Raw genomic sequence first — 21,229 nt, forward strand, 5'->3', positions numbered from 1 at the left:
CCTGGCTGGTTTGAATTAAGGTCCCCTTTTCTCCCAGAGTCTCCAGGCCCAGGAGAAAGTGCCGCTGCCTCTGGCTTTCATTAGGGGCAATTTTCTTATCTCTTCTTCATCTCTGGCTTGATCTCCTGAAATGCAACGAGGCAGGCGTGGGTCTCCGAAGAAGGTGCCGCCTGGAAGGCATGCGGCGAGCGTTGTCCGGGCCCCCACGGAGCGGGCAGAGGAGGGGAAACGGCTCCTGACCCTCCTTCCCCCCTCCGATCGATGCCCAGGGAACCATAAATTGTAAACTTCAAAGTGCTATTTTACATTAAAATCAATAAAAGAAAAGAACCCTGAAACAATTTTCCTTTTCAAAGAGGCTATTTGAGCTTTAAAAAGTTCACTTGATAGGGCATCACCATGTACACACTTGGCAGAAGATTAAAACGGGACATCAACAGCAACTTGGGGTGAGGGGTCCGTTGTAATGCCGGCGGGCAGGGAGGGGGAGACCCCCAGGACCCGCCTCCTGCCCGCTTTTCCACCCCATCAGCGTGCCCAGCACCCCGCGACAGCCCTGGAAGCCAGTTCAGTCAGAACCTGGTCCGAAAGAAGAGGGAACTGCCATTTTTATCACTTTAATCTGTAGTTTAAAGACAGCCTTCACCAGAGTTCAGCCATGCCGGGTCCCCTGAGGCATCAGAGGTCACTGGGCTGTATCCACGCCTCCCACCCCAAGTGCAGACACTTTATTCCCCGGGAAGCCCCTGAGGAGGGCCAGTTCTCCGGGTGTGGCGTGACTAAATGCAGGTGGCTGGAGGGCATCCCGGGGCGGGCGGTGATGGCCTCCACAGTGAAGGCCGGTTCTGATTTCCTGAAGCTGACATTTAACCGTGTACGTGAGCGGTTTTCAGATGTGGTGTCCGTTTGGGGGAGTCCTTCTCCCCTAAGTAAGGGGGCGGACAGTGTCACGATTGCAAGAGAAAGGAAACAACAGTATTAAAGCCACTGAGATTGGAGGAGAGTGGTCCAGGGGATGACCTCACGGGCCTTCTGAGGAGGTGACGGGGTCCTGTCTGCACTGACCACTTTCACTGTCTGCGCAGCTCATTGCTTCAGCCATTATTTGTGGGAACTGGGTGGCAGGCGAAGGGGCCTCACGTCGGCGGAGGCACCCTTGGGCCTGGCCTTTCCATCCCCAGACCCAGACAGCTGCCCTTGAGGCTGGGGACCAGATGAGGGAGCAGAAGCTGTGAGGGTCGTGTGACCCCTCGGCCACCTCACCCAAAGCCCAGCCCAGGGCAGGAGGCAGGGAGGGTCCTCGGCCAAGCTCTGATGGCCTGGCCTTCGCTAGGATCTCAGCTGCCAGACGCGACACAGTCGTGCTCACATCCAGCACGCCTCCGCATACATAGCCATGTGCACACGTATGCACACAGACACAGGTGGGTCGCAGCCACACACACACATAGATACAAGCACATCACACACACACACACGTGCCCGCAGGCAGGACAACCAGAGCACGCGCTCAGGAGGAAGGGAGGAAAGTCCCCTGGAAACTTGATGGGCTCCAAAGCCTGGTGCAGAGGCTGTGTCTCAAACAAAGACAAAGGTCCGTTGGGCTTTGCCACTGATCAAAACCCTCCTCCTTCCGAGGGGCCCTGGACACACACTTGGCAGGGGCTGCACCCCCACCCCCAGCCACTTGCTCCGACTGCAATAGGAGGAGGAAACCAGTGCTACCAGCCCCAGGAATCCCTTCAATGTGGCCCAGATCGAAGCAGAAATCACGGCTCGATGACAAAAGCAAAGACGGTTTCACAGAATCGCCCTGTACCAGATTCCCCCGGCCCAGCCTAACACGACGGAACTGGGGTGAACGGGGGAGTCAACTCCTGATTTTTATGTCTGGAGAGGAGGGATGCTTACTTCTGTTTCCCATTATCTCACAAAAGGTTTTTTGAAAGAAGAATTAGGCGATTAGGAGCCTTTTCAGACTGCAGCACCCGATTCTTGTTAACCTCGCGCTTTCTGACACCTTCCCCCAGCCTTCCTCACTTTCTTACTATCGAGACCCCAGATGGAGTCCTGGTTTCCATGTGACGCGCAAGACGGGAACCCTGCAGATGGAAGGTGAGAAGATGGTCTTGGGGATGCCACCTCTGGCCTGAAGAGCAGACTGTGAGAAGCCTCGGGATTCGTCCCCCAAAACACAGAGACAGCACGACTGGTCCCCGCGGTGCCCGGGGAGGAAGGGGGTGGGCTCACGAGGGAAGGTGAAGGTCAGAGGAGAACGGTGAAGCCCGCAGGAGCTGGGGCCCTGTGGGGGGTTCCCGACTGCTACCTAAGTGCCCCACGGGGCGGAAGCCAGGACCCTCACCTAAAGGCTGCCAGGTACTCTGCATCTCCCATGGGGGGGTCCAGGCCACCGGTGAAAGCCATGTTGACGTTGAAGCCCACGCCGGGGCCTGTGCCCACCTGCATGGAGGAGAGAAATGCGTGCCATGACCTGGGTGGCCCCTTGGGGTGCGCCCCTCGCCCGCCGCCTGCCCCTGACATGCTGGCTTTCAGGACGGGGCATTTTCAGAGGCAAGAGCCCTGTTCCCCCGCGCATGCAGAGTGTGGGGGCCGCGAGCCCCACCCGAGGGGGGGCACACCCGTGAAGGGCCGCAGGGACCGCTGCGAGCTGGCTGTCTGCCCCGACTTCCCGTCTAGAACGAGACCCCGAGGCAGGTGGGCCCATCTCCTTGGACGGGATTCCCCACTGCCGGGCTTCGCCGCTCAGAGCAGGGACCTTCACTAAAGTCTTGGGGGTCACTCGGGAGCCCACCGTGGGGCACCCGACTGGCGAGAGGGTGGCCGCCCTGGACATGCATGGTGACTGTCCAGCAGCCTCTCCCGAGGGCGAGGGTGCCTGCACTCACTGGTCGAGAGCCCTCGGTCTGCCCAGGTTAGAACCAGGGCTCTCCAGGGTGTCGTCTGCATTCGGATCAGACGCAGCCCGCGTGGGCACGTGGACCAGACGTAGCCCATGTGGGCACACGCGAGGGATCCGGGCTGACAGCTGACCCCAGGCACGCTGGCCCCCTCTGCTCGTGGGCGTGCCCGCACCTGCCCTCCCGCCAGCCCCCCAGGCCGCGCCCGCGGACGGAGCCCTGCTCACCTCGTCGGGCGCACCGCTGCCCGGGAAGAAGTTGCCGTCGTCGTAGCGGTGCAGGGAGATGTAGAGCACGCGGGGGTCGCTGTAGAAGGCCTGCTGGGTCCCGTTCCCGTGGTGCACATCCTGCGGGGGCAGGGGGCTCAGCGCCGGCGCCCTCCCCGGGAGTCCGGCACCCCCCGCCCAGCAGGGAAGAGCCCCTGGCTCAGGGCCCTCAGCAGGCTTCCCGGGTGTCTCAGCGCCCCAGGGGCTGCCGTTTCCAGGCAGGGTCATTTGAGCAGTGTCGTGCCCCAACCCTGGGGGGCAGGGGGGAGTTTGGCACCGCTGTCACTGCTGGGGTAAATGCCCTTCCTCCCAGCCTGCAGCTCCCATGGCTGCTCACTTGGGAGTTCGGGCTCAGGGCCGGCTCTGTCAGGGGCTGAGAGATGCGGGCAGACCCAGGACACCGGGGGTGCCAGGCCCCAAGTGGGGTGACAAGCCACACGAGTGGGTGGCTGGCGGCCGGTGTGTGAGCTGCGGGCTGCAGACGAGCCGCGGTTTTCAGCCCAGGAACTGCTGAGAATCCCGCACATGAATGCTGTCTGAGCTCATTGCAGAAAACGTGGAAAGACAGCTGGAAGTGGGGGACCAGCTGGACTCCACCGAGGCCTGGGGGTGAGGGTGGGGCAGGCGCCACCCGCCACCATCTGCGGCCACAGCAGAGCCTCCCGTGCAGCCCTGGACGGCAGCCGGCAAGCGCCGCCTTCTCAGGGGCTTCGCGTCCCCAGCATCTCTGACTGCTCCCCACGGGGGGCTGATGAGGGGCTCCCTGGGCTGAACGGAGCAGGCACCAGGTGTGTGAGGACCAGGGCCAGCAGCCCACGCCCTGCAGCCCCAGCACTAAGGACCTCTGACCAGCGCCCACCGCCTGGAGCTTGGGGTGTTCCGGGCTGTGCTCGGTTTTACTTTTCCCAAACTCGGGAGGAACTCTGCAGCATGAAGGATAATCCCGCCTGAGGTATATGATCTTTTTTAACTAAAAAAATTATGAAATGGATCATAAAAACCAAAGGGAATTTTCTCCCCTCCCCCCCTCCATCTATGGCTTGAAAAACTATATAATAAAGAGAATACCTTGAGTACCCACCTCCTACTTTTGAAATTCAGTTATTCTACAGCGTTTTTTTATAGACTTTACCCTCGGAGGCAGGGTCAGAAGTGGCCCATCACGTGCAAAAGCAGGACAGGGGGTTAAATCGGTAAAAACCGGGTCCTCCATAGAAGCTGGAGTGGCAGTGAGGCAGGACGGCCGGGCCCCCATCGGTGCCAAGGGCCCATGAGCGCCAACTGCCCCCCACCCTCCTACGAGGTTTGGCAAGACCACCCTCCGGCTGCTGCCCTCCACCAATAGGCTGTCTCCAGACACTTCAGAACCACGGTCACTGACAGGATGGGCTGGTAGGAGCTCGCAGCCCTACCAGGGTTTGGGCTTTTACTTTCTGCATCTTTGAGGGAGTTTCCAGAAACTGAAGGTCCGAAAATCCAGTTGTCAGCGGAGGTGGGAAAGCCTGCCTCCTCTCTGTCTGCTGGGGGGTGTGGAGTGGGGTAGGGACGAGCTGGCAGCGCCCCAGGCCCCCCCCAACTCACCCAGTCCACCACGAGGGTCTTGCTCACACTCAGCCTTTGCTGGAGAAGCTTGGCAGCGATGGCCACGGAGTTGAAGTAGCAGAACCCCCTGCAGGGGAGCATCAGGAGAAATGGAGATAAAAGGTGGGCTCTGATTAGTCTGTACACAGCTTGCACAAGAACACTCAAGAATCCCAAGGGTCTAAGAAGTCTGGTGAACCATGGCTTCTGATGAAGCGATCTGGACACCTTAACTGACACTGATCACAGAGACACACACACATGCACGAACCCTGCATGTAGCCGACCCACGCTCTCTGGGCGACAGAGTTCATTTCACTTTGTGCTCCAGGACACCTCCTGGGACATGCACTGCCCAGCTTCCCAAGAGGCACGAAGGCCCATGGAACACAGAAGTTATGATTTTACTTGTTCCCCGTTTATCCCTCCGTGTTCTAGGATGTATACAATGATTCTAGAGAGGCTTCCAGAGGATGGGAAAAACAAGCTAAGAAAGTGAGTCGAATAAAAATGAAAATCTCCTAAACTTGAACTGCCACAGAAGCTGAGAAGCCTGGGTGGGTTTGTTTTCGGGGTGCAGGCCGGCTGTCTGGAAGCCTCCGGTACCAAGCACCCATATGGAGCCTCTCCTGCCTCACTGGCCTCCGAGAGCCCCAAGAGAGCCTCCAGGGAGGAGACTCCTCCAGGCTCCATCCGGGTCCCCTTGGGCCCACTCTCTAGAATATCTGACAAGCCAGACTCAGATTGGAAAGGTGACCTCAGAGAAGACACCCAGGTCAGCACCCACTGCTGGGTCTCGCGGACGGTCCTGGGCCGGGAGGGATGCACACGGGTGACGACAGCGCCCTCCTGGGCAAGGGCCCTTCCTGCAGCCGGGTCCCGACACCCCCACTGGGGTCGCGGTGGCTCCCTGCCTGCGTGCTTCCCGCTTCTCCCCGCGGCTCTGCCTGCACGCGTGCGCATCACCGACCGACAAGCCAGCGCTCAGCCTTCCAGGCCCCGCCCGTCGCTCCACCTGATGACCCCAACACTGTGTCTTCTGTCTCAGGCCCCGGGAGAAGCCCCGTACGGCACTCGCTGAGGGTTTCCTGTGTCCACTTTGGGCACAAATTGTGGGGTCAAGTCCTGTGACTCCTGCAGGGGGCTTCTCCTGGACAAGGATGGGCGCTGAGTCCACACGCCACCCCCCGCCACCCCGGCCAGCTCCACAACCCAAAACCCAGGCTGGACAGCTGACCACCATGGTCATGGCCTGGAGACTTGAGCCTCACGGTACCAGACCGAGAGCAGGTCGGCTGGAAGGCCACACATGAGCAGACCCGAGGTCTCGAACAAGGAAGCACCCCTTGAACTCCTTCTGGGGCAGCTGACATTCCCTTTCCTGGGCTTGCCCTCGGGCTTGACAGGGAGACGGCGCCTCTGGACTCCCCTCTGTGCCCCCCGCCACCCCACCCCGCGTCTTTCCACAGTCACAGCCAACTCCAGCTGCACATCCTGCTGGCCCCGCACACGGGAGGGGTGTGAGACAGTCGTGTGTCCCCTGCCCGTGAGCGACCACGTGTCCACTTACATGGGCGTGCTCTCCTCTGCGTGGTGTCCTGGAGGGCGGACCACAGCAAAGCCATTCTAGGCACGACACCCGGGGGGAGAGACAGGGACAGAAGACTGGTTTCAGGTCAGTGAGAAAAAGATCACAGGCTGAGCACAGGCAGAGTCTGCACGGTTTCCAGCCGCCCCCGGGCGCACAGACGCGGGCAGGACCCAAGGCTCCCTGCGAGCGCTTCGGAGACACCCAGGTCCCTTTGTCAGAGGCCCGCTGTTATCACAGGTCACTGAGACGACAGGTCAGCTCACTCCTGACTTTCCATCTGCAACAGTCTGCTGGCCAGGCTGCGGGCTGCTGAGTGGGGCAGTCTGGGAAGGAGGGGGCAGGAGCCCCTGTGGCCCTGCTCTGATTATAACCAGCAGGAAGTAACTGGATGGGAACGCTGGAGCAAATGAACCTGACGGGGCTTGGCTGCGCCCTGGTTTGGCCATAATGTCAACTTCCCTGCTATCTCTGCGGCTCAGCTCCCCGGGTACTGGGCATTGCAAAAGGACCACTATCGCCTGTGAGGAAAGTCTACAGGCTGGAGAAGAGCTGCAGGCTGCCCCCTCCAGGCCCTGAAGTCACTTATGCTTTAAAAAGACCATCTGCAAACCATCCTGCAGCCGCTGTAATAAAGACAGTTTAGACCAGCACGCCCAGTCTCGCCAGCCCAGGAAGCTGTGTGGTCAAGGTCTGCAACGGAGCCCCCAGGGCCATGGACCAGGCTGGCTGGTTGTGGGAAGTGTGCCCAGCCTGCTGTGGACTGGGGTGGGGGTGCACTTAGCGGGAGCCCCCGCTCAGGACCGCCCAACCACCTCCCCATCCCTGGACAGGACCCCACACCCCAGGCCTCTCCAGTACCCCCCGGCTCTGTGCCCGCTCCGGTATAGCCGAGAGCTGACCAGCAGCGGGCGCGGTGGTGGGGGCAGCACACAGGTTCCCAGTGGAATGGCAGCTCCACGCCAGCGCCCCGAGGGAGCAGTGAAACTTGTCAGCGTCATTATACCTTGACATCTCTTTAACGCCCGTGCAGAGAGATAGGGGGTGTGTAACCAGCCCGGCGGGGCTGTCACCTCGGGGAGAACACGGCTGTGGTCAGGGTGGGATCTGAGCTTCCCAGTGAAAATGAGAGCCTTGGAAAACCAGCTCTTCCCAGCGTGGAGGAGACCCTCCTGATGCGACGGGAGGGGACAGGCACGGTTCTCAGGGTGTGGGCTGCAGTGCACACTGCCTAGTAAGAGGCATCGGAAGGGTCTGGAGCCCTCCATGACCTGTCGAGCCCCTCATCTGCAGACAACCTTGCACCATGCAAAGTCAGGATAAACGATGCACTCGGCGTGTGGGGCCAGTGGGGTCTCTCATAAAGCAGGAGGACAGAGGCCGCTGGTATGCTTCAGGGTCTACACAACAACACGTCTTCAGGACAGCTCCCCTCACTGAACTGGGGTGTAGCGTCAGAGACGCAGACCCGCAGTCCCCTGGGGAAAACCTATCCCCTCGCCCTGCACCATGCCAGGCTGCAATGCCTTCGTGCGCTTCAACCAAGGCCGCGTACGCCAGCCAAGGATGCAGGAGCGGGTGTGACGATCCTGGCTGAGCCACGAAGCCAGATGTACTATCATTGTTAAATTAACAAATATTTGCAAAGACTCCTTTTTCAATCTCGGATGAGTAGTCAGCCTCGGATGACACAACTCCTACGGACAAAAGCTCTCCTGGTCTTTTAGCCACTGTGAGAGGGCGGGGCTCCAAGATTGGCCTTGCTGAGAACCGCTGCCTGGCTGTGCGTGTTCTCAGAAGGGGCAGGGTCCCCTGCGGGTCAACGGTGGGGACAGACCTGGGTGCCCCACCCCCCCTCGCAGCCGCCCGGCGGCCCCCTCCCCGGGCACTCTCCCCCCACCCCTGAGCCCCTCCTGCGGGTCCTCACTGACCTTCAGCTCTCCTGTGGCCACCTTGAAGACCAGCTCCACCACGCAGCCCACGGCCAGGCGGGCGGCCCCCGACGAGTGCACCTCGTTCCAGATGGTGTCACTGTCCACCTGTGGAGACAGCGCGCCCGCGGTGAGCCCGGCGCCTCGTCGGTCACACCGCCCCCGCCCCGAGCAGCCGGGTCCCTTGTGCTCTGCCTCTAAAACCGGAGGGTCTCGTCTCTCCCTGACTAATTTCAGAACACGGCTCACATTCCAGTTTACTTTTTTTTTTATTTTGAAGACACGCCAAAAAATACTAAACAGGAAAAGATCGGTAAATGCACCCAAAATAGCACGCCTGCATTCTCACCTCTTTCTGAGGCATCATTTCTTTTCTCAGTGGCTCCAAGTTACTCCACGCTGAAAGTCACGATGTCAAGGTTACCTAGCTCCCCCTACCTCTTTTTTAAAATTGCAACTGCAGCTGAGTTACACTCACAGTCAGCAAAATCAAATGTTAAGAAGGGTTAGAATTAGCTGTTTGCTGTTCAGTTGCTCAATCCGACTCTTATGGATTGCAGCACGCCAGGCTCCTCTGTCCATGGGATTTCCCAGGCAAGAATACTGGAGTGGCTTGCCATTTCCTTCTCCAGGGGATCTTCCTAACCCAGGGATCAGACCTATGTTTCCTGCTTTGCTGCTGGCTCAGATGGTCAAGAATCTGTCTGCAATGTGGGAGACTGGGGTTTGATCCCTGGGTTGGGAAGATTCCCTGGAGAAGGAAATGGCAAGCCACTCCAGCATTCTTGCCTGGGAAATCCCACGGACAGAGGAGCCTGGTGGACAGGGTTGCAAACAGTCAGACACGACTGAGCAATTAAGCAACTCCTGTTTGCAGGTGGATTCTTTTACCACTGAGTTAGAATTAGAGTTAGGCCTCTCCGAATGATGATGCTATTTCATGATGAATTTACAGAGAAGCTCCGCATGCATGGCGGGAGTTAACAGGGACAGGCGCATAGGGGAGGAGAACCCGTCTCCTGGACACAGACCTGGTGGACTCAGCCTGGGATGGCAAACCTGCCAGGTAGCTGTTCTCCTTCCAACAGAAACACATGTGTGGTACACACCTGTTGGGCAATTTGTTTGTGTGATGGTTTATTTATTTACCCCTTAGATGTACAGATTTCAAATTCCAGCTAATATGGGTGGGAAAGAAGTCAGTGACTTGAGGAGCCTGGGGGCTGGGGATCAGGGGCTTTGATGAAGAAGTCCCTGGTCCCAGGTCAAGGACCCCCTCCAGGTAACCCCAGGCAGGGTAGCTGATGCCTCGCCGCACATGCCTGGGACTCCCATCCTCTTCCTGGGGAAAGCCAGGCCTAGAGAGGGCTCTGGAAAGCCTTAGTGACAAGCCCATCCACTAGGATCTGAGTCTGCAGGCCTGTGAGAACCTGCTGCCTGCAGCAACCCCTTCCAAGCCCCGAACACTTGGGGCCCAGACACACGGGCTGAGCTGCAGGTGAGGGTCTGGCATCCCGCCCCCGCCAGGGTCGGCGCCCAGGCCCTGATCATTACGTGGGATGGATGGGTTTCTTTCAATGAAGTCTTGAGGCTTCATCTTCAAAGCAAGATGATTTAAAATACATTTACGAGCGGTTCGAGCTATTTCCTGAGGAGCGTTATTCCGTGCGGGCTCTTCTTTTCAATGACCAAACCGCTATGTTCTTTAAATAGCTTCCAAATGTCAGAAGAACGCTCTGCACTTAGCCCGGTCTCCGTGGCATTAATATTCAACGTTCAAAGACAGGCTTCTGTTCTAAATAATGGTGTGCTGTTATTCATTGCCGTAGCCTCTCAACTAGAATATTGGGGACCAGTTACTTCAGCTCAAGAATCAGTTCAAGAAAATTGACATGAGAGCCGGCCTTCCGAGAGGCTGCACCCCTGAGGACCAGGGGTGGTTTGGGCAAAAAACTACTCAGATTCTTTCTCCTCCAAATGCAGTAACTTGGGCTTTTGGCTAAGTAACCAGAGCCAGGGTGGGGGGCGGTGGACAACGGACCGACCCTCCACATTCAGTGAAGGGTCTTTGTGCTCTGTTCTCCTTTCTAGGATCCAGAAGCTCCGGTAACACTGTGTCAAGGGTAAGACAGACCTCCAGCCCCACTGCAAGACCCAGGCTGCCACTGCTGCCCGAGAAACTGACGGCGATTTGCACTGCCTCAGGGCCTCGGTCCTCCAGCTGCTGGCCATCAGCTCCCCGTGGACCCACTGGGATGGGGGGCTTGGAGTCCTGAGTTCCAGAAGAACGAGGCTCCAGTGAGGGTGCTGGGAGTGCGACACTGCAGAGGTGGCCCCGCTCGGGGTGACTGCCACACACAAGAGTGGTGGAGGCAGGGAAAACAGGGCCCCCCGCCCGATTCCTCCACAGTTCACCACAGCGAAGGTGGACGGGAGGACAGCTGGGGAGACCTCACACGGAGGCTTCAAACGGACACTCGGGGTGGCTCTTCTGGGTGGGCTGCGGGCCCCCAGGGCCTGCGAGAGGCTGCCCCCTCTAGCCAGGGCAGGGCTGGAAGGGAAATGCAAAAATCGGGAGGAGAGCAAAGCAGAAGTTGCCGTTGACTTGGTTTGGGGGGAAAAAGATGTAAAACAAGAAAAACCTCTGTTATACAACCTGGATGTTCACTTGAGCGATCTTTCCTTCCTTGTCTCCACAGCTGACCCACACCCTCCCAACCACACCTGGGTCCCTGGGGTCTCCGTGGCCGCACTGACACGGGGTGGGCCCTCGGGTCTGGAAGGAGAGACCGAGGCCCATGAGGGCTGTGGCTGCACCAGCGGTGCGCGAAGAGGCCCCGCTGAGCCTCGCAGGCGGACTGGCACCTTGACCCTCTGCCCGTCTATTTGTGTCAGTTGCTCAGTCACATCCGACTCTCTGCGACCCCACGGACTGTAGCCCACCAGGTTCCTCTGTCCATGGGATTCTCCAGGCAAGAAAACTGGAGCGGGTTGCCATGCCCTCCGCCAGGGGATCTTCCCGACCTAGAGACAGAAGCTGGGTCTCCTGCACTGCAGGTGGATTCTTTACCATCTAAGCCACCAGGGAAGTCCTGTTAGGAGTAATTATAGCAAACAGTTGGGAGTGAACAGTCCCTTTGGACACTACACAGTTCACACTTCCCCCTGATTACTCTGACTGACGACTCCCCTCTCGACCTGGCTCCTCTTGGTAAGATTCTCCAGGTCTCCATGCTCCTGAGCGTTTCTATGCCTGGATGCAGAGGTGGGTGCCGTAGCCCGTGTGGTGGGGTGGGACTTGGACTTCACACCCGGGAGGGGTCGCCTGGCTCAAGGCCCCAGGCCCCAGGCCCCATTTCGCTTTCATTTGCAAATTATAAATCCTGCCTTGTGCAGAGCGGCTGCGGGGCAGTGCAGATCCAAACCTTTTCAAGTCTGGCCAAAAATTTGCCCCGAATTAAGAGATTGCAGCCTATTTACAATACAAAATACAATAACTCTAGGAGGGCCTGGTGGTGGTATGAATAAATGCCGTTTATTCTCTTTCTGACGGGATAATTTTCAAAGCAGCAATTTTTGTAAAGACTCAGGAAGAAAACAATTTTGTTTCATTTCCATAACAGAATCCAGACCTGGGCTCCGCCGTGCGATCTGTCATTACGTGGACCTTCGACCGCTTGCGTGGGTCCAGCCGGGACGCCTTTGCATCCACTGGGTCCTCTGGCCTCTCTGGGCCCAGGACCAGCCGCAGCAGCTCCTGGGCGGGGGAGCTCCACGGCCAGCAGACTGGCTGGGAGCGGGCTGCTCTGACCCTCGACCCCAGCACGCTCTCCTTGCCTGCGGCCTTCCTCACCCAGAGGCCGGTGTGGTGGGGGGCAGCCCTCCGGACGAAGGAGAAGCTCTGGCTGTGCTGGGGGGCAGCTGGGCACCCAGACGGGTTCAGTGCCCTCACCATGGGCAGGCAGAGCCTGGGTCAAACCCAGACCCTGGTTCTCCCGTGTCTGCCCGCACACCTCTGCTCAAGGGCTCGACCCCGGGGGCGCGGCTCTGCCCGCCTCTCGTGGCCCATAAACCTGGTGCCCACAGTCAGAGCAGCAGCAGGGGCTTCGTGCTGGAGCTCGGCTCTGTGATCGGGATCGACACACTCCTGTGCGGCGATGGGATTTGCGAGCTGAGCCGGACCAGGGGGAGCGTGGCTGGGTGGGTCGGATAAGATGGGCCGCACACCAGATCCCGTTTCCTGAAGCCAGCCCCGCTGCCAGACGGCCTTCCCCGGAGGACGGTGCCCCAGACCCACCATCAAAACGCTCACAGGCTCACGGGGCCTTTGAAGCCACACGTGTGCGCGGTGGGGCGGCCCCGCCCCACAGATCCTGTTTATGGAAAACACCTGGCAGCAATTACCTGCTCTTCGGAGAGCGGGGCAGCGGTTTCTGTGACCACCGGGACCCCGAGAACAAACAGGACGCTATTTACACATTAAAGAAACACTTACCCCGACACCGCCACAGGGCAGCCTGACGAACACGGACGTTAGAGAGCCTGCAGGGAGAAGAGAGCCCGGGTCAGGTGGCAGGGTCGCCGGGCACTGGTGGGACGCAGTGTGTCCGCCGCGGGGGCACACGGGCTGCACGTGCGGCTGCCAGGGCGACACTTGGCCAGCAGAGGGTCCCGCGCTGAGCGGGCCCAGCCCCGGGGAGAGACCCCGCCTTCCCCAGGGCACCAGCTCTCCTCTAGGGGTGCGGAGCCCCATGGGGGCTTCTGCTTCCAGCCTGAGCTGGGCACCAGGCAGCGAACCACCTGAGCGGCGGCATCCAGAACTCTCGCCCCCGACCCTGGCTCTCCGCCCTGAGTTCTGGCCGCCACCCTCCCCAGCAGTGAGCAGGAGGCCTAGGGTGATCGCCGCCCCCCGCCCCGTCCTGGGGGAGCCCTTTAGACGTGGAATGCGAGTCACGGTAGGCCCCCTCCGCGCGTGCAGGAGTGTTCCAGAGTTACCGGGATGTGCCCAGCTAAGAAGCCACACAGCCTTGTGGCTGGCCGTCCAGGAAGGCTCTGTGCGGGGTCCATGAGGCTCAGACTGTCCCCATCCAGGGACAAGGCCAGGGACCATCTTCCTCCTTGGTGTGATCCGGGGCAGGCCGACGACCAGCCGAGAAGGTGCCCCTCCCCAAAGGGAGGCGAGGCCTGTGCCCACCTCATCCGGGCTCCTGGCCGGGACCACGCTGGGGACCCTCCTGCCTGTGCGCGGTGCTCTCCTCCAGGTCAGGGCCCCCCATCGCCCCCGCTGTGGCTCCGGACTGTGGTTTCCAAACTGCCTCTTCTCAGAGCCACACGGCCTCCAGCCCCCTTCCCTGTGAGGCCACGGGCACGGCTGCATCTCCTACCGCGCCCCTGCGCCTCAGCCACCAGACGAGGCTCCCTCCCCAGCTTGCTGCCATGAGAAGGTGGTGACCAGGCAGCTCCTTCCAGGATCTTCTGCCCACATCAGTCCGGCCAAGCCGTGTCACTTTGCCCCCGCACTAACCACACAGGTCTTTCTGCACGTGGCTGAGAAATGCGCGGATTCAACCAAAAGAGGCAGGGAGACCACAGGACAGTGCTGGGGCACTGTTACCATCATCGGAGGCTGCCAGTCACCCAAGGTCTGGATACTCAGAAAGATGTCCTGACGGCAGGGCAGTCACCAGACACAAAAACAGGCCTCAAGCAGTGAGACGCCATCTGCCCGGGCGTCCTCACGGCCACGCGGGCGCACATCACAACACAGAGCCCACGGCCACACGGCGCATGTCACAAGACAGAGCTCAGTAGATGAGAGAGAAAGAGGAAACAAATGGGCTATACTGTCATTAATGTAAATGGAACATACATACTCACAATGTGTATGTATGTGGTGACACCCTTGGCTCATAAAAGAAACACTAAACACACTCACATGGCTGCCGAGGGTGGGGAGTGGGGTCTGGGATGAGGGAGGAAGGAACACTTCAACTTTCCCAGTAACCCATGATTCTAGGGTTTCTCTCATTTCTGATCACCTGCCTTAAACTTTGGAACCAGTTTGAAAACCTCACCCATCCTCCTGGTGGGGGACTTGAGTCCACCTGCACCTCTGCATGGGGACCGTTCCCCCATCACCCTGTCTCTTGTCCCTCAAGCATCACATGCCTGGTGGATGGGCACGCAAAAGGGGTAGGCTGACCAAGAGGGTGGACGTGGAGTGTCAGGGTGAGCTGGGAAGACTCGCGCTGGTCGGAAAAGGACATGAGTGGGCTTGGTGGCCGCAGGGTGTGTTCAGGAGTAGTGCAACCACTCTCCCGCCTGATGCCCTGCAGAAGTGGGGGTCACTGGGAATGCATGTGAGCAGTCACGGGACCCATGGGCATCCCCACATGTGCTGGAGAGCGTTTTAGGAGCGGGACTCCACGCGGGAAGGAGCTGAGTTGCCTGGAGGATCCGGGGCCAGGCTGCAGACCTTGCACTTGGCCAGCTCCATGCCTCCCTCCGTGGCCACTGACTTTGTCTGCCAGCTGCACCGTCCTTGTCCTTGGGGGCTCCTTCCCACCAAGCCCCACCCAGCCGCAGGCCAGGCCCTCTCCTCTGGGCCCCCAGCTGCTGCCGTCTCATTTCTAGACGTTTCGGCCCGTATCCATGCCACTTCCAGTGCCACAGGCTGGCCTCTGGGCTCCTCGGTGTCCCCTGTCCTCCCCTTCCTGGGTGTGGCCAGCTTGGACTACCCTGCCCTCCACCCCCCCATGACTCTGGGTGTAGGGCCTGGACACCCCCGACACCCCCTCCCAAGCTCAGAGGACACAGACGTGCTTCGGGGCGGAGTGGAGGACGCTGTCCACGCTGGAAGGTCTGTGTCCAGTCTGCACCGCACAGGGCCTCAGCTGAAGAAGAGGGAATAGCAGGGTGCCCCTCCACGGGGACCAGGGCCCTCCCCAGCTTCTGGCCAAGTGAACGCGCACAGCTCCTTCTTATTCTTCTGCTGTACCCTAAACCATGTGGCCAAGCTGTGGAAAACCCAGCGGGGTAGCATACGTCCTCCAGGGCTGGCTGCTGAGATTGGTCTGGCTTCAGCGTGTGTGTCCCCAGATTCACAAGTCCAACTTTGACCCTCGGTGTGATGCTGGGAGGCGGGGCCTCCGGCAGAGGCTTTAAGCCATGAAAACAGAGCCCTCACGGATGGGGTCAGTGCCCTTCATAAAGAGAGAGCTCCCCACCCCTCCCACCATGAGGCGGCACTGGCCGTGAACCAGGTAGAGGCCCTCACCCACCACGCTGGCACCCTGAACTCACAAGTCCAGTCCGGGGGCAAGGGGTGTGTCTAGACAACGTGCCTGAGCCTGGCTGGCTGGAGCCTTCAGACTGGAAAGAACCTTCCCTGGAGCTGGTCAGGCCTTGCCCTGCAGCTGCGGCCCAGCGTGGTCCTGGCTCCCAGCAGCCCTGGTCCTCTCCCCGGGCAGGGCGGCAAGCTTGTGTCTGCTTCCTGTGCTCTGAGACTCTCCAGGGTGCTCCCTGCAGGGTCCTCGCGGCCGGTGGCTGGTCCTCCCGCCCTGGGACCCTCGTGTGGTCCCCCAGTGCGCGCCATTCCTCTCCATGTCCTCCGGAAGCTCCTGGGCCCGCGCACTAGGGACGCTCCTCGGATTTCCTTCTCTTCTCCGGCTTCCTGGTGTCCAGCTCTGGTCACGTTCGACTCCCTGTCCCTTCCAGCCCAGGACTCGATTTCCGAGACCATGTTTCATGCTACTGCCCCTGAATGTTCTTGTCTCCTGTTCTCTTGTCTTTCTTCGTGTTCTGTGGACATGGTGTCTCCCCTCCAAGGATTCTAAGGCCAGTCTTGGCTTCCGTGGCAACTCCCAGAAGTCTGGCCTCCAAGTGGTGAGCACCTTCCTAGGTGCCCGCAACTCCTGACCTTCTGCTCTGGCCGAGGGTGAGGGTGTGAAGCTGGTGGAAGGTCTGGGGACACGGCGGGCTGGTACCATCAACACCACTGTTGAGGATCTCAGGGCACTGTGTGTTGGGGTGCCCCACTGTCAGCTCCCTCTGGGCAGATGGACCCTGAAGGAGGTCCCCCATCTCTGCCGGGGGGTAAAGGTCAGTGTGCCAGAAGCCCAGGAAGGAGGGAGGGAGGGTTGGCGGCCTCACCTCCCCTAGGCCTGAGTCTGTGCCAGCCCAGGGGCCCCCTGCCTGTCTGTCTGGGGCTACAGGGCTGCCAAGGGGATGCGATGGAGGCCTCTCAGGCCCTGTGGCCTGGTCCCCTGAGCCCTGCCTGACTGCACCTCAGGGCCAGGGTCTCTGCAGTCCCTGTCCCTCGGCTGACAGTGGGTGGAGGTGGGGGCATCTGTCCCTGGGGCCAGCTCTGGACACACTTCCTGGCACGTGCCGCCCAGCTCTGCACCACGAGCCCCTCCCTGTCTCCCAAGTGCGGTGGATTCTGACGTCTAACAGTCCAGTCACTGCACACAGTCCCCTGCCGAGGCCCGAGCACGCTTCCGCTTGCACCCCGCTTCCAGCTCTGCGCTTTCCAAGGACTCAGCACCTACAAGGTGCCCGGCAGGAAAGATGTGTTTCCTGCGTGTACGAGGGGGTGAAGGGGCCCGTGGGCACACGGGGAGGTGGTGGGGCTGCACTGCAGGGTCTCTGGGGGGGTGACACCCATGCAGTGAGGGCCAGGCACAGGGCCGACCCTCTCCACGTCCTCCCCGGAAGTGAGAGCAAACAGGGCACGGCCCATCTCCCCCAACCCCAGCGGGACCCCAGAGTCTGCTTCCGGGACCCTCTCTGCCCGCCGTGGCTCAGGAAAGAGCCCTGAGGGGGCTGGGACAGGCAGGGAAACCCAGGGTTGGTGACTGTCCTGGCTCAAGGTGATTGGGAAGTGGTGGTGGTGGCGGTGGGCGGAAATTGTCCAGGAAGTGTTCTGATGGGGGGCTCTGCCCCTGCGAGTCTGGGGACTCCACCTGTCTGTCAGCCCCACCTGCTTTATGGGGACCCTGACCACCTCCCAAGGGGGAAGAAGTCCTTTCCATCAGGCCCAGATCCCGCCACTTCATCTGGGGGGCTGCCTGCTCCAGACGAAGCCTGGCCCCCGGGAAAGGCTCAGGCCGTCGCCGTCCCCCTGGGAGCCTGGACAAGCGTCCCCAGGTGGACTCCAGGCCCAGAAAGGGGTGGCCAGGTGGTGGCTGCGAGTCCCAACCAGCCTCACCCGTCACAACTCAGCTAGTCGAGATTCTGCAAAACCAGCGGTGCTCAGCCCGCCTGCTCCCCAACACACCCGATGCAAAGCAAGAAGCCAAGCGCCCACGTGAATGCCAAGGGCAGGTTCCTCCCCGGACCCTCACCTGAGAGCACGATGGAGAAGGGCCACCTCTGCCCCCGCCGCCCACTCACAGCCCGGCTGGCAACACTCTGCCACCAGCCAGGGCACCGGGAGGGACGGCGGGGCCTCAGGCGTGGGCAGGGCCGGGAGCAGCCTCGCGGTAAAGGTAAAGAAGGCCTTGAAATACCTAGAAGTTTCTTACTGTCCAGTTTCTGCCTGTTGAGGGGGTTTGTGCCGTAGAGCAGGGCGTGCGTCTCCGAGTGCACTGTCTGCAGCTCCTCCAGCGTGGCCTTGCGTCCGCGGATGCACTGCGGGACAGAAGGGGACGGGAGGCCGCTGTGGTCAGCCGCAGGAGCAAAACAGCACCCAAGAAGGAGCGGGGTTTCACATGCGTACGAGCACAGTGTGACTTGGTTGTTGCGAAATCAAAAGCAAACATCACCCCACACGATATTTGAAAAATATTTGGGAAATATTTTAGAGGATTTACACTTTAATTAGAACTTAGAAAGACGCTTTAGAAAAAAAAAAGATAATCCCAGCCTTCAACGCTTTAGCCTTCACTGTCACATCAATGATTTGGCATCAAATTGCTATTTTGCTTTCCAGCTGCGGGGGTCTGGTCTTAAAATAGACGGGAGCCACCTGGTGCGTGGGGCTGCGCTCAGCTCTCACGAGGCCAGACCCCAGCTCCCTGGGTAACGAGGCCCTTCCTGGAGGGAAAGGCGGCCCATAACCAGCCTGCACCCCGGGCTGTGTCCGTCTGCATGCTTCTTCACTTTGGAAATTCCTCAGACCTTCGGTTATTTTCAGACATTCCCCAGAAATTACCATGAACATCACTGCCCTTGACTTGAGCTACGTTTACTTAACCTTTTAGAAGGAGGCTGATTTGTGAAGCAAGATTCCGGTCAACACCTTACACTTTCTGAGAGTTAGAATAATGCAGGCGGAGCCGACTGGACTCCGGGGTGCAGGGGGAGGTCTTTGGCTCTCTGGGCCAGACGCACCCCATGCAGAGGTGGACCAGGAGCTGCGCTCCCCTGGGAATCCCCTGAGGGGCCCTGGAACCCCTTCTAACAGTACGACAGGATCCCGGAGACGCCTGCCTGCTGAGCAGGGGCCAAGCACCGGGAGCCTGAGGCCGCTGGCTATGGCCAAGCCTTTCCCAGCCTGACTTCCAGGGTGGAGGGGTACAAGGTGGCAGGGAAGTTTACCACCCACCCCATGATCTTCCTCACCACAGTGGCTCAAAGAGGGGAGCAAACCCAAGGAGTGGGGCTGCTGGCTGGGAGGCTTGGGGGCCTCAGGAAGTCACGGCACAGCCGGTCCACTAAGCTCCCCTCCCTCGGGACCAGACCCAGGAAGGACACAGGGGCATACCTGTGTCCTCTCGACCTGTAGGTGCCCTGCACGGTGAGCCCTCCCAAGTGAGCTGAGGGCGGGCCTTGCCTCCGATAACTATGCTGCATGGAGGCACCTCTTCACCCCGGGTCTGTCCCATCAGCCTGTGTCTCTCACCCCGGGTCCATCCCCTCAGCCTGTGTTTCTTCACCCTGGGTCAGTCCCCTCAGTGTGTGTCTCTCACCCCGGGTCCGTCCCCTCAGCCTGTGTCTCTCACCCTGGGTCCATCCCCCCAGCCTGTGTTTCTTCACCCAGGGTCCGTTCCCTCAGCCTATGTCTCTTCACCTCAGGACACCCTCAGCCTGTGTCTCTCACCCCGGGTCCGTCCCCTCAGCCGGTGTCTCTAGCCCTGGGTCCATCCCCTCAGGCTGTGTCTCTTAACCCCGGGTCCGTCCCCATCGGCCTGTGTCTCTCACCCAGGGTCCATCCCCTCAGCCTGTGTTTCTTCACCCAGGGTCCGTCCCCTCAGCCTATGTCTCTTCACCCCGGGTCCCCCCTCAACCTATGTCTCTTCAGCCAAATTCTGTCTCCTCAGCCTGTGTCTCTCACCCCGGGTACATCCCCTCAGCCTGTGTCTATTCACCCTGGGTCCGTCCCTTTATTGTCTGTCTCTCACCCCGGGTCCATTCCCTCAGCCTGTGTCTCTCACCCCCGGTCAGTCCCCTCGGCCTGTGTCTCTCACCCCGGGTCCGTCCCCTCAGCCTGTGTCTCTCACCCCGGGTCCGTCCCCTCAGCCTGTGTCTCTTCACCCTGGGTCAGTCCCCTCAGTGTGTGTCTCTCACCCCGGATCCGTCCCCTTAGCCTGTGTCTCTCATCCCGGGTCCGCCCCTCAGCCTGTGTCTCTCGCCCTGGGTCCATCCCCCCAGCCTGTGTTTCTTCACCCAGGGTCCGTTCCCTCAGCCTATGTCTCTTCACCTCAGGACACCCTCAGCCTGTGTCTCTCACCCCGGGTCCGTCCCCTCAGCCGGTGTCTCTAGCCCTGGGTCCATCCCCTCAGGCTGTGTCTCTTAACCCCGGGTCCGTCCCCATCGGCCTGTGTCTCTCACCCAGGGTCCATCCCCTCAGCCTGTGTTTCTTCACCCAGGGTCCGTCCCCTCAGCCTATGTCTCTTCACCCCGGGTCCCCCCTCAACCTATGTCTCTTCAGCCAAATTCTGTCTCCTCAGCCTGTGTCTCTCACCCCGGGTACATCCCCTCAGCCTGTGTCTATTCACCCTGGGTCCGTCCCTTTATTGTCTGTCTCTCACCCCGGGTCCATTCCCTCAGCCTGTGTCTCTCACCCCCGGTCAGTCCCCTCGGCCTGTGTCTCTCACCCCGGGTCAGTCCCCTCAGTGTGTGTCTCTCACCCCGGATCCGTCCCCTCAGCCTGTGTCTCTAGCCCTGGGTCCATCCCCTCAGGCTGTGTCTCTTAACCCCGGGTCCGTCCCCATCGGCCTGTGTCTCTCACCCAGGGTCCATCCCCTCAGCCTGTGTTTCTTCACCCAGGGTCCGTCCCCTCAGCCTATGTCTCTTCACCCCGGGTCCCCCCTCAACCTATGTCTCTTCAGCCAAATTCTGTCTCCTCAGCCTGTGTCTCTCACCCCGGGTACATCCCCTCAGCCTGTGTCTATTCACCCTGGGTCCGTCCCTTTATTGTCTGTCTCTCACCCCGGGTCCATTCCCTCAGCCTGTGTCTCTCACCCCCGGTCAGTCCCCTCGGCCTGTGTCTCTCACCCCGGGTCCGACCCCTCAGCCTGTGTCTCTCACCCCGGGTCCATCCCCTCAGCCTGTGTCTCTTCACCCCGGGTTCGTCACCATCGGCCTGTGTCTCTCACCCCGGGTCCCCTCTCAGCCTGTGTCTCTTCAGCCCAGGTCCGTCCCCTCAGCCTGTGTCTCTTCACCCTGGGTCCCCTCTCAGCCTGTGTCTCTTCAGCCCAGGTCTGTCCCCTCAGCCTGTGTCTCTCACTCCGGGTCCATCCCCTCAGCCTGTGTCTCTTTACCCTGGGTCCGTCCCTTCAGTGTGTGTCTCTCACCCCGGATCCGTCCCCTCAGCCTGTGTCTCTCACCCCGGGTCCGTCCCCTCAGCCTGTGTCTCTCACCCCGGGTCCCCCCCATCCTGTCTCTCTTCACTCTGGGTCCATCCCCATCGGCCTGTGTCTCTCACCCCGGGTCCGTCCCCTCAGCCTGTGTCTCTTCAGCCCGGGTCCGTCCCCTCAGAGTGTGTGTCTCTCACCCCGGGGC

At 60.3% G+C, this 21,229-nt stretch overlaps 1 protein-coding gene across 6 annotated transcripts in view; it reads right to left on the reverse strand.

The window, feature by feature from the left end:
* The window catches only part of HDAC4 (histone deacetylase 4), a 284,862-nt gene that overhangs the window by 23,088 nt on the left and 240,545 nt on the right, over positions 1 to 21,229 (reverse strand). For 5 of the 6 annotated variants that reach the window (XM_065917180.1, XM_065917179.1, XM_065917182.1 and 2 more), the window contains 7 exons: positions 17,794 to 17,914; positions 12,780 to 12,826; positions 8,285 to 8,392; positions 6,336 to 6,391; positions 4,766 to 4,853; positions 3,146 to 3,265; positions 2,363 to 2,460 (listed from right to left, as the gene is read on the reverse strand). In XM_065917180.1, coding sequence (XP_065773252.1) covers positions 2,363 to 2,460; positions 3,146 to 3,265; positions 4,766 to 4,853; positions 6,336 to 6,391; positions 8,285 to 8,392; positions 12,780 to 12,826; positions 17,794 to 17,914 — 638 coding nt within the window. The remainder of the gene's footprint in view (positions 1 to 2,362; positions 2,461 to 3,145; positions 3,266 to 4,765; positions 4,854 to 6,335; positions 6,392 to 8,284; positions 8,393 to 12,779; positions 12,827 to 17,793; positions 17,915 to 21,229) is intronic. The other variant, XM_065917181.1, reaches the window with a different exon arrangement.

Source organism: Muntiacus reevesi, chromosome 1 (genome assembly GCF_963930625.1).
Source record: "Muntiacus reevesi chromosome 1, mMunRee1.1, whole genome shotgun sequence".
In the NCBI taxonomy this organism is placed as follows: domain Eukaryota; kingdom Metazoa; phylum Chordata; class Mammalia; order Artiodactyla; family Cervidae; genus Muntiacus; species Muntiacus reevesi.